The 9,704-nt window shown below is 42.7% G+C and overlaps 1 protein-coding gene across 1 annotated transcript in view; it reads left to right on the plus strand.

Moving 5' to 3' along the window:
- The window catches only part of LOC123985450 (extracellular calcium-sensing receptor-like), an 8,935-nt gene extending 2,260 nt beyond the window's left edge, over positions 1-6,675 (plus strand). Inside the window, exons 6-9 of the mRNA XM_046072969.1 lie at positions 1,001-1,276; positions 1,674-1,901; positions 1,992-2,115; positions 5,765-6,675. Of these exons, the coding sequence (XP_045928925.1) occupies positions 1,001-1,276; positions 1,674-1,901; positions 1,992-2,115; positions 5,765-6,675 (1,539 nt within the window). The remainder of the gene's footprint in view (positions 1-1,000; positions 1,277-1,673; positions 1,902-1,991; positions 2,116-5,764) is intronic.
- Positions 6,676-9,704: the final 3,029 nt, after the last annotated feature.

A 9,704-nucleotide genomic window follows, 5' to 3' on the forward strand; every position in this document is an offset into this window, starting at 1 on the left:
CATGTTTCCAGATCCTTTCAATATGACTTGGCTAGGTCTGGTGGAGGTTGCCTGGCCTACTCAGAGATTTTGCCTTGGGGCAATGATCCAAATGAATACAAGAGGATTGTGGGCGTGATGACAAAATCCACAGCTAACGTTGTCATTGTGTTTGCACATCAGCTGCACATGATTCAACTCATGGAAGAGGTTGGGGGCTGAAAATACAGTGATATTTATGAATCCATAGCATGACTCCATAAAATATTTTTTATTTTACTCTAAATTTACCCATTCACTCCTATCTGTGAATTCATTTTTAATTAACCAAATTCACATTAAAAATCTAAACTCACAAGACGGGATTATGGATTTGAGAAAATTGGTGTGAAAATTATGTATTCTTGCCCATAATTTACATGCAACATATATGCTCATATTTATCGCTGTCTCTATACTGTGTTCTACATTTAAATCTGTTATTTATGCTTTAATTCTTTTTCTATAACTCAGCTGTTTTTGAACATTGATTAAAATATGCAGACAATGATTTAAATGAATCACCTTGCTCTGAATAATTTAATTACATCTGTGCTTTTATCACTAAAGGAAACAATTACACCAGAGACTTATTGTGTAGTTTTCATGTAATTTATTACACACTACAAAGTAGACTGTAATTGTTTATACAATTCTGAAAAAAACATTGATTGAATGCAGGTGGTAAAGCAGAATATGACAGGCCTGCAGTGGATTGCCAGTGAAGCTTGGACATTAGTTGATGGGCTCCATACCCCTGCCTTCATGCCATACCTGGGTGGCACACTGGGCATCGCTATCCGTCGTGGGAAAATACCACGACTCAGGGACTTTCTGTCAAGAATTAATCCTCACCAACAACACCACAACAGCTATGAAAATAGCATGGTGAGTTGTGCCTCACATGTTGGGAGTTTAACCTTACAATCTGATGACAAGAATAATTTTGTTTCTGTTAACATACATTTTTAATGCATTTCAGGAGAAGCAGTTTTGGGAATACACATTTCAGTGTAGATTTGCACCACCTCCAGCAGGTTGGGTGGAAGCTGGAGGAGCATTATGCACTGGACAGGAAGATCTAGAGAATGTGGAGACTGAGTTTTTGGATGTGTCAGAACTCAGGCCTGAGTACAATGTTTACAAGGCTGTATATGCTCTGGCATATGCCCTTGATGACATACAGCAGTGTGAGCCAGGGAGAGGGCCTTTCAGTGGGCACAGCTGTGCCACTTTGCAAAGACTGGAGCCATGGCAGGTGTGTTATCAATTTATACACCACCTGTTTATGTTTTGAATACAGCTGCTACACCTTGAAGTACTTACTCAATGTCATTTTGTGAGAGCAGAATATTATGGGAAATTGATTTCAGTATGCCTGATTTTTTTAAGACATGAAATAGCAAAAAAGTGGATTGTCTTTGTTTATTTTGACTGTTGTCACACAGTAACTAACCTCTGGTAATATAATGATCAAACAAGCAAATGACACATTGAGGGTGCCTTAATGCTTACTGTAGATCACATTTCTGATGTCTTCTGTACACTTCATTTGAACACTAGAATGACTAATTCCAGCAAGCCTCGGACAAAAAAACATTACTCAATACAGAACTTTGTACATTTTAAGCCTGGTGTATCTCTCCCATGTGTAGCTTATGTATTACTTGGAAAAGGTCAACTTTACTACACCATTTGGTGATCAAGTGTCATTTGATGAGAATGGTGATGCCTTACCAATCTATGACATCATGAACTGGCTGTGGCTCCCTGATGGAAGAACTAAGGTTCAGAGTGTGGGTGTGGTTAAAAAGTCGGCTTCCAAAGGTGAAGAACTCACACTTGATGAAGAGAAAATCTTCTGGAACTTTGACTCCAATAAGGTTACTTTTGTTTATTGGTGTTTTTTTCTTAGTGCTGTATCACACAACATAATCAAATGGTTTAGAATAACTATGACATAACTCTCACAGCCACCCAGGTCAGTTTGCAGCGAGAGCTGCCCCCCAGGTACCCGCATGGCCAGGAAGAGGGGACAACCTATATGCTGTTTCGACTGCATCCCGTGTTCTGAGGGCATGATCAGCAATGAAACTGGTTGGTATCAATTTAAAACTATTGAATTTGTTGTAGAGTATTAATTTGTGATCAGGAATGTGTCCCCCGAAATACTCCCTCTGACTGATCAATCTGTGCCAGTCAGACTCCTTTAAGTGGGCTCCAAACGGGTTTACATTTTGGGTATCCAGTTGGATAGCAACTTGAAGAACATATTTACTTAACTTTAACTTAACTACACTGTGCTTAAAAAAAAACTTATTTGGCAGTCAGCTGTATTAAAATGATCATTTTAGTACTACTACTATTTTAGTACTACTTTAAATCACTCCCCATCCATCTTCCCAATAGTACCTTTAAAGCTTTTAATAAAAACAAAGGGAATTCACCTGGAATCGCAAAGTACCCAGGGTGAGATTGGAGAAATTATCATGTGACTACAAGATGGGGGACTACCGACTCCCTAAGACAGCTGTCTCTTGATTTGAGTTAAAGAGTTTGAACATTACTCAGAATGTAAAGACAGAATAGCGATATGAAAATCTTACAGCTGTGTTTTCCTCTGCTGTTGTTACTGGAGTCATCTGCTGCGTTGGCTGAATTGGTCTGTGTGGCCGTGGGACAAGAGGGCTCTGTGTTTAAACGTTTAAGCACATTTTCAATACACCATCAATTTTCGTAAAACTGCAAATATTCTAAATCTACACAGTTGATTTATTAAGAAATAACATACGAGACATTCTGTTGCTGGCCCACTCAGGCCAGCGCAATGATGATGCAGTGAATAGTGATGATTCTCTCTGACCAATCATTAGTGTGCTGTATTTTCACGTCACATATAGTATTGCCTCAGCTCAACTCAGCTGGCTTGAAACCTTGACGAAGGTACACGTACAACTTTTCCCTGATGGAAAACCAATAAAGGTAAGTAGAGTCAAGGCTAGCTGGTACCATGCGGTGGAATTTTACTATTGGGCATCAAAAATGAGATTTCTGTCATCTTTGTTTGAACGAAGGTTAGGATATGGTAACTCTAGTTCTATAAGCGCAGGCGGAGTCGTCTACTGGACTCTGTTGGTACTACCTCCTCCAATCACACGCACGCACTTGCCCACTGAAATTTTATCGTGCACGTAGCTGACCAATAGGACGTCGCTACTGATACGTGCGTGATGTATAAATAGCAGTGTCCCTACTGCCTCAGCAACCGACCGCCTCTTCAGCAGACGGCGTCAGAGTGGTAGGGCTTATAGTTAGAGAGCTCCGCCTTTGCTTATAGAACTAGGGTTACCATATCGTAACCTTCGTTCTATCTCACACAGGCTCCGCCCTCTACTGGACTCTATGGGTACAGTGGGTGGAGCCCGATGACTTTCCGCCCTAGCCACCACAAGCCAAAGTCACAGGCCGGCCAAAGTCACAAGCCAGCCAAATCACCTAGTGACAGAATGGTGGGACACCCCTGAGAAAGTCGCTGGACCGATAGGGGCTTGGCCTGACCATTAACACCTGCACTGCCCTGACTTCTCACTGAAACGTCAGGCACTGCCAGTGTATGTTCCCTCTACACCCAGTAGTCACCAGATCCTCACTTTTCAGATCCTAGGTCGCACTTGCGAGCTGGATCCCGAGTAGGAGAAATCCAAGAGATAGAAATGCACAAACGGGCACAGTAAGAGCCAAGATGCCATTGTGCAGATCTCTTCGACACATACCCTGCTCAAAAAGGGTCGTAGACACTTCCACACTTCTGAGTGGAATGTGCATGCACCGCTAAGGGTGGGTCTGTTCCCACCCGTGTACAGGCTTGGAAGATTTAATCACAAAGCCAGCTGGCCAGGCTCTTCTTGGACAGGGTTTTACTGACTGTACTATCACTGAAACAGACGAACAGCTGACCAGTGCATCGAATGGGGGCTGTGTGCTCTACATAGGACGTTAGCCTAGCACACATGGACACAACAGATGGACTCTCACCTCCCTGCACCTTAAGTGGGGTAGGGGGGTAGAAAGCATCCAGATTTATTGTCCTGGACCAGCATGCACCGACAGGCACACAGCTCACTCACCTTCTTAGCAGAGGTGAGAGCAAGGTGCAGGGCTGTTCAAGAGATAGCATTTTCAATGAGGACTGCTCCAGGGGCTCATAAGGTGCAGATATTAGAGCCACCAACACAAGCAGCAAGTCCTACTGAGGCTCTGGGAGACACGACACCGGTCGCTGTCTTCTCACACCCTGCAGATAGCGCAGGGTTGCTCTCTCTCTAGGTGGCTGGCGGGGGCGGGGCTGGACTCGTCCGGGCAGGACATGGGTCACCTCGCCCGGGTGCAATGATAATTTTCTAGAAGTGGCAACTCCATCCGTGGAGGTGGTGAATTCAGTGAGCAGTTTGCCGTTTGCTGAAGAAAAAAGGATGCAGAGGCACTGCTGTTTATCTGTCACGCACGTATCGGTAGCGACGTCCTATTGGTCGGCTACGTGCACGATAAAATTTCAGTGGGCAAGTGAGTGCGTGTGATTGGAGGAGGTAGTGCCCATAGAGTCCAGTAGAGGGCCGAGACTGTGTGAGATAGAACAAAATTCTTCCCCATCTAAGGCACCAATATGCAGGACCTTGATGAAGAGGTGGGAAGTGATTTCATTAGGGCCAGAGCATGAAACATGCGAGGACCCTATTGGAAGTGAAGGAAATATTTTAATTTTTTCTGCAAATGAATTGCATTTTTGACAGCCTAAACATGCTCAAAAACTCACCAAACTTTGCACACAGGCAGGCACACAACAGGAAGTCTGCCATTTTGGATTTAATGGTCATTTTTGGCGATTTACAGGCTCCATACTTTAACGAACTCCTCCTAGAGAATTGGTCTGATTGAATTCAAATTTACGCTGTGCAGTCTAATCCCATTGACGATTAAAATTTGTACAACAGGGCTCTATGCTAAGCTTTTTCTCAAGGAGCACATGTGCTCCCGTTAGGTGAGGCGGAAACGGTTGTCTGTCATTCTGGTAGAAGTGACACAGCTGATGGTGACAGAGCCCTGACCTGTACTTCTGGTCTGGGGGGCTCTGCCACACGGTGAGGCATCATATGCGCGATGCTAGTGTTGGACCAGCCTCTCCAGGTCTGGCTCCTGAAAGGGAGAGGCAGACATAGGATGGTCAATCTACTGAGGTCGTACAGACTATCCAAGCAGCGAGGGCAGTCTCCACCATGTCTTGCTAAAAAGCTAAGTGGTTGGGCTTTCAGCGCTGATGCATGCATTGAGAGGGAGAAGGATCTGTCTGCCTGTTCGGTGGGATCTGTTCTCTCCTTCCTGCAAGGTCTGATGGAGAAGGGGCAGTCGCACTCAACCATCAAGGTGTACAAAGCAGCCATTTCGTCCTATCACAAGGGATTTGTGATAGAACAGTCTTCGCCCACCCCCTCATTTTTATTGAATACATCGAAACATTACCTCTATCAACTGTGGATAAAATATTTTTTTTAAAAGTCATCTATCCCCCTGTGGGTATCCAGGTGGAAATCAAATGCCCACTACTAAAGAAACAATTGCACATCAGTGGTAGTGTTCATAGGTGGAATGGATGATCTCCTTGTTGCTGTGATAGATATTCCTTGTAGTTGAAATAGAGAAAAGAAGGGGTGAAATGTAGGAAAAAATGCAAATAATACACTTGTTTCAGATTCCATGGAGTGCATCAGTTGCCCAGAGGACTTCTGGTCCAGTCCCCAGCGTGACCACTGTGTTCCTAAGAAAACAGAGTTCCTCTCCTACCATGAGCCTCTGGGTATCTGCTTGACAACCGCCTCATTGCTGGGCACACTTATCTGTGTTGTTGTCCTGGTCATCTTCACCTACCATCGCAGCACACCCATGGTACGCGCCAACAATTCAGAACTGAGTTTCCTGCTCTTGGTGTCACTTAAACTTTGTTTCCTGTGCTCACTGCTGTTTATTGGACGTCCCAGGTTGTGGACATGCCAGCTGAGACATGCAGCATTTGGGATCAGCTTTGTGCTTTGTGTTTCATGCATTCTCGTGAAAACCATGGTGGTTCTGGCTGTGTTCAAGGCCTCTAAGCCAGGAGGTGGAGCCAGTCTGAAGTGGTTTGGTGCTATGCAGCAGAGAGGGACTGTGTTGGGTCTTACATCAATCCAAGCAGCAATCTGCACTGCCTGGATTGTCTCCTTCTCACCAGCTCCTCATAAAAACACTCAATACCACAATGACAAGATAGTTTATGAGTGTGCTGTAGGGTCCACACTTGGTTTTGCAGTGTTACTGGGTTACATTGGCCTCCTGGCTCTCCTTAGCTTCCTGTTGGCATTTCTGGCAAGGAATCTTCCAGACAACTTCAATGAAGCCAAACTCATCACATTCAGCATGCTGATCTTCTGTGCTGTGTGGGTGGCCTTTGTCCCAGCTTATGTCAACTCTCCAGGTAAATATGCAGACGCAGTGGAGGTATTTGCCATCCTGGCTTCCAGTTTTGGTCTCTTGGTGGCACTGTTTGGACCCAAATGTTATATAATCCTGTTGAGACCAGAGAGAAACACAAAGAAAGCCATCATGGGTCGAGGCACCACCAAGTGATAAAAGTAGCAGTGAAATGATCAGCTAGTGTGAACCAATATGTATTTCATATTCATTCAGTAGAGATCTCCCCTTAAAAGGTAGCTTGGGAATTTTTAAAACCTTTTTTCCCTTGTTTTTGTGTCAGCAAAACAGGACTGCAAAGTAATCATTGCGGGACATTGGGCCTCACCGAAGTGCTTGTTTTTTCCAGGAAGGCCCACATTGTTTGTCTGACAACATCCCTGCAGAAATAGTCCGACTGTAAAAAAATAAGATTTCTCTTTGTTTAACCGGAGACAGCCTTACATCACTCTGTTCAAAGCCACTAGACTCCCTTGAAAAAAAAGTAAATAAACAAAAAGGTTCATACCCTTTAACCCCTTGATGCCTGAATTTATTTACAATAAAAAATAAATTAGGTATGATGCAAATTAGCGACAACAGGCATAAACGAAAAACCAGTGCTTGCAAAAGGTTCCCAGGTACGTATTGAATATGCACAAACAGGCATTGGGGGAATACATACGCTATCTGAGCTGCATTCTGAAAGGAAGAGGTTTGATGTGAATTTGTGACAATCAGCATTAAGGGGTGCTGCCACTGTCTATAACTGAACTACCTGGAGAAATATTGTCTAAGTTTTGGAAAAATTAAATTCACTATTACAATCAATAAAAAGCAAAAGCAGTTAGCCTATACAACTTTACATTAAGTCGTAGGTTAGCTAGCATTAGCTAACTTACAATACATAAGAAACCATTTTTAAGAAAGGTTTTTGGAAATGGAATAAATCATACTTCTCCTTTCAACCTGTCTGGGTAGTGATTGTCACTGTTACAAGTGCCCCAGGAACAGCATTTGACCTCAGTTAGAACCAGTCCTATACTGTGCTGTGATTGGCCAGCTTGCATATTCAGGGTGTTGCTTAGCGAAGGGTGAATTGCCACAAGGATTACTTTGCAGCTAACTGCAGTGTACTTGCTCAATTTTGGACCAATTTCAAAAATTGTTGTCCCCATTAGAAACTTAGACACAAAGCATGGGAAAGTAGGGACTATGTTGAAAAATATCAAAGTTACCATTAAAAATGGCCAATGTACAAAAAAAGTAACCTGATTTTTAAATCCATAAATGTCTTTATTGTAAAGAGTACATTTAGAAGAAGATGGGAACAATAAAGAAATGTTATATAAAACAGATTCTTATTTTTTATTGTCTTTTTTGCCTGATCACATTTGTTAGGATTTGAGGATAAGGCTTCGCCTGACTAAACTTCAAACATGAAATTAACCACTTTTTGTGTGACTTAAAAGTTGTTCGAACAGCTTCCCCACAAAGGAATTCTAAACAGCTACTATCCCAAAATAAGACAAACAACAGTGGGCAGCATCAGAACAAGCTTTTGTGCTTTTAAGAATTGTTCCTTTTTGATTTAGTGTGAAACATTTATGGAAACTTGTAAATATCCAATTGCAACTTGCCAATCTTTTTTAATGCAGTTATCGCGTTATAAGAATGAATTATTCCGCTATCCCAAGATAACAAAGCTTGTTTTGGCACCGGGTCAATATATCTCACTATCTCAAGAAAACAAAAGGGCTATTTCTCATATAATTATAGCCTACTAATAAAGTTAACAATCTCAGCAGCATCACTGAAGTGTACTCATCTGTGAAGTTTCAGCCGGGCTAGTCTTCTCCTTAAATGACTGGGACTAACCTGAATTATTAACAGACACAATGCAATTTCTGCCTGTGTAAGACCTTGATTAGTTATTTTCAGCTTACATCAGTCACAACAGTTGTAAAAATGCTGTCTTTCAAGCTGGCATGGCACCCTCCATATCTGATAAATATAATAATAAGAGGAAATGACCAGGGTTTAATTTGTGCTGAATCCTGCTGGAACAGGAATTGGAACCTCCCAGATTGAGCACCTATTTGATTTTATCTGGACCTCCTTTGTTACTATCAAAAATCTATGTTTGATCATGATATGATAAATATATAATAACTGTAAGCCCCACCACTAAGCAAGTGAGTGTTTGTGCTGTGAACTGCTGAAGTGAGTATGTGTGTAGGTGCTGTGCTGCCCATAGCACTGAAATGAAGCAGAGGAAATGACCTTATGCTTTCTTGAGATAACGAAATAACTAATGTAGCAGACCTCAGCTATGTAAAATTTTAATACAGTTATGAAAAGTAATATTTCCGGGAATATTAGGAGCACCACCTAAAGATTTGCTTGTCCGCCCAAGGCTTTAGGTCCTTGAGTATAGCCTGAGAATTATACCAAGTTCTGGTAATTCATGAAATCGTAAGGTCAATCAGTCAGTCTCAGAGTTCTATGTATGTATTCTAAGTTCTATGTATAGGGACTCTATATTCTGAATAACACACACACATACATCGCTGTGCTCAAGGTGAATTTATTAACTAACAAAAGAGGGTACAATAGTGGGTAAATGTGGTGATATTACAGGGTAACAGTTAATATGACAACCAGGAGGTAATAAAACAGGGTAGCCTATGTAAGTTTCGATTGAATTTCAGTTTATATTGTAGAGGGAGAGAATTCTACGAGTATGAGGGAACGAATGACCAAAATTGGGTTGCAGATTTAGTTTGACTAATCTAAGGGTTATTAACTGTGGATGGAGCCCCATAGAACACCATCGAGTCACAGAGGGTGGTTTGTTTTGCCCTACCATTGCCGCAGGTCCCGTGGCGAGGCTCGACTGCCGGTTGGCTCGGGAAGTCGGTTCTGGCCCGACACCAGTGGCGTTTTCGAGTTGGGTTGAAACCGGTGGATTGGGTCCGGAGTCCTCTTGTGGGAAGCGCTTGCAGCAACGGGCTGTCAGCCAAGGCTTTTGCTCTGATCTCAGTTCGTTTGGTGTCGCTATAGCGGGGCCCACTCAGGGTTCTGTCGTCAGAGCCGTGGTTTCATTTATTCAAGGCCATAAATGAAGGCTTCTGAGTTTCTGGTCCAAAGTTGCTCACAACGGTCGGATGAGGTTGCAACAACAAAATCAAATAAACTCACACATT

The sequence above is a fragment of the Micropterus dolomieu genome, linkage group LG17 (assembly GCF_021292245.1).
Source record: "Micropterus dolomieu isolate WLL.071019.BEF.003 ecotype Adirondacks linkage group LG17, ASM2129224v1, whole genome shotgun sequence".
NCBI lineage: Eukaryota > Metazoa > Chordata > Actinopteri > Centrarchiformes > Centrarchidae > Micropterus > Micropterus dolomieu.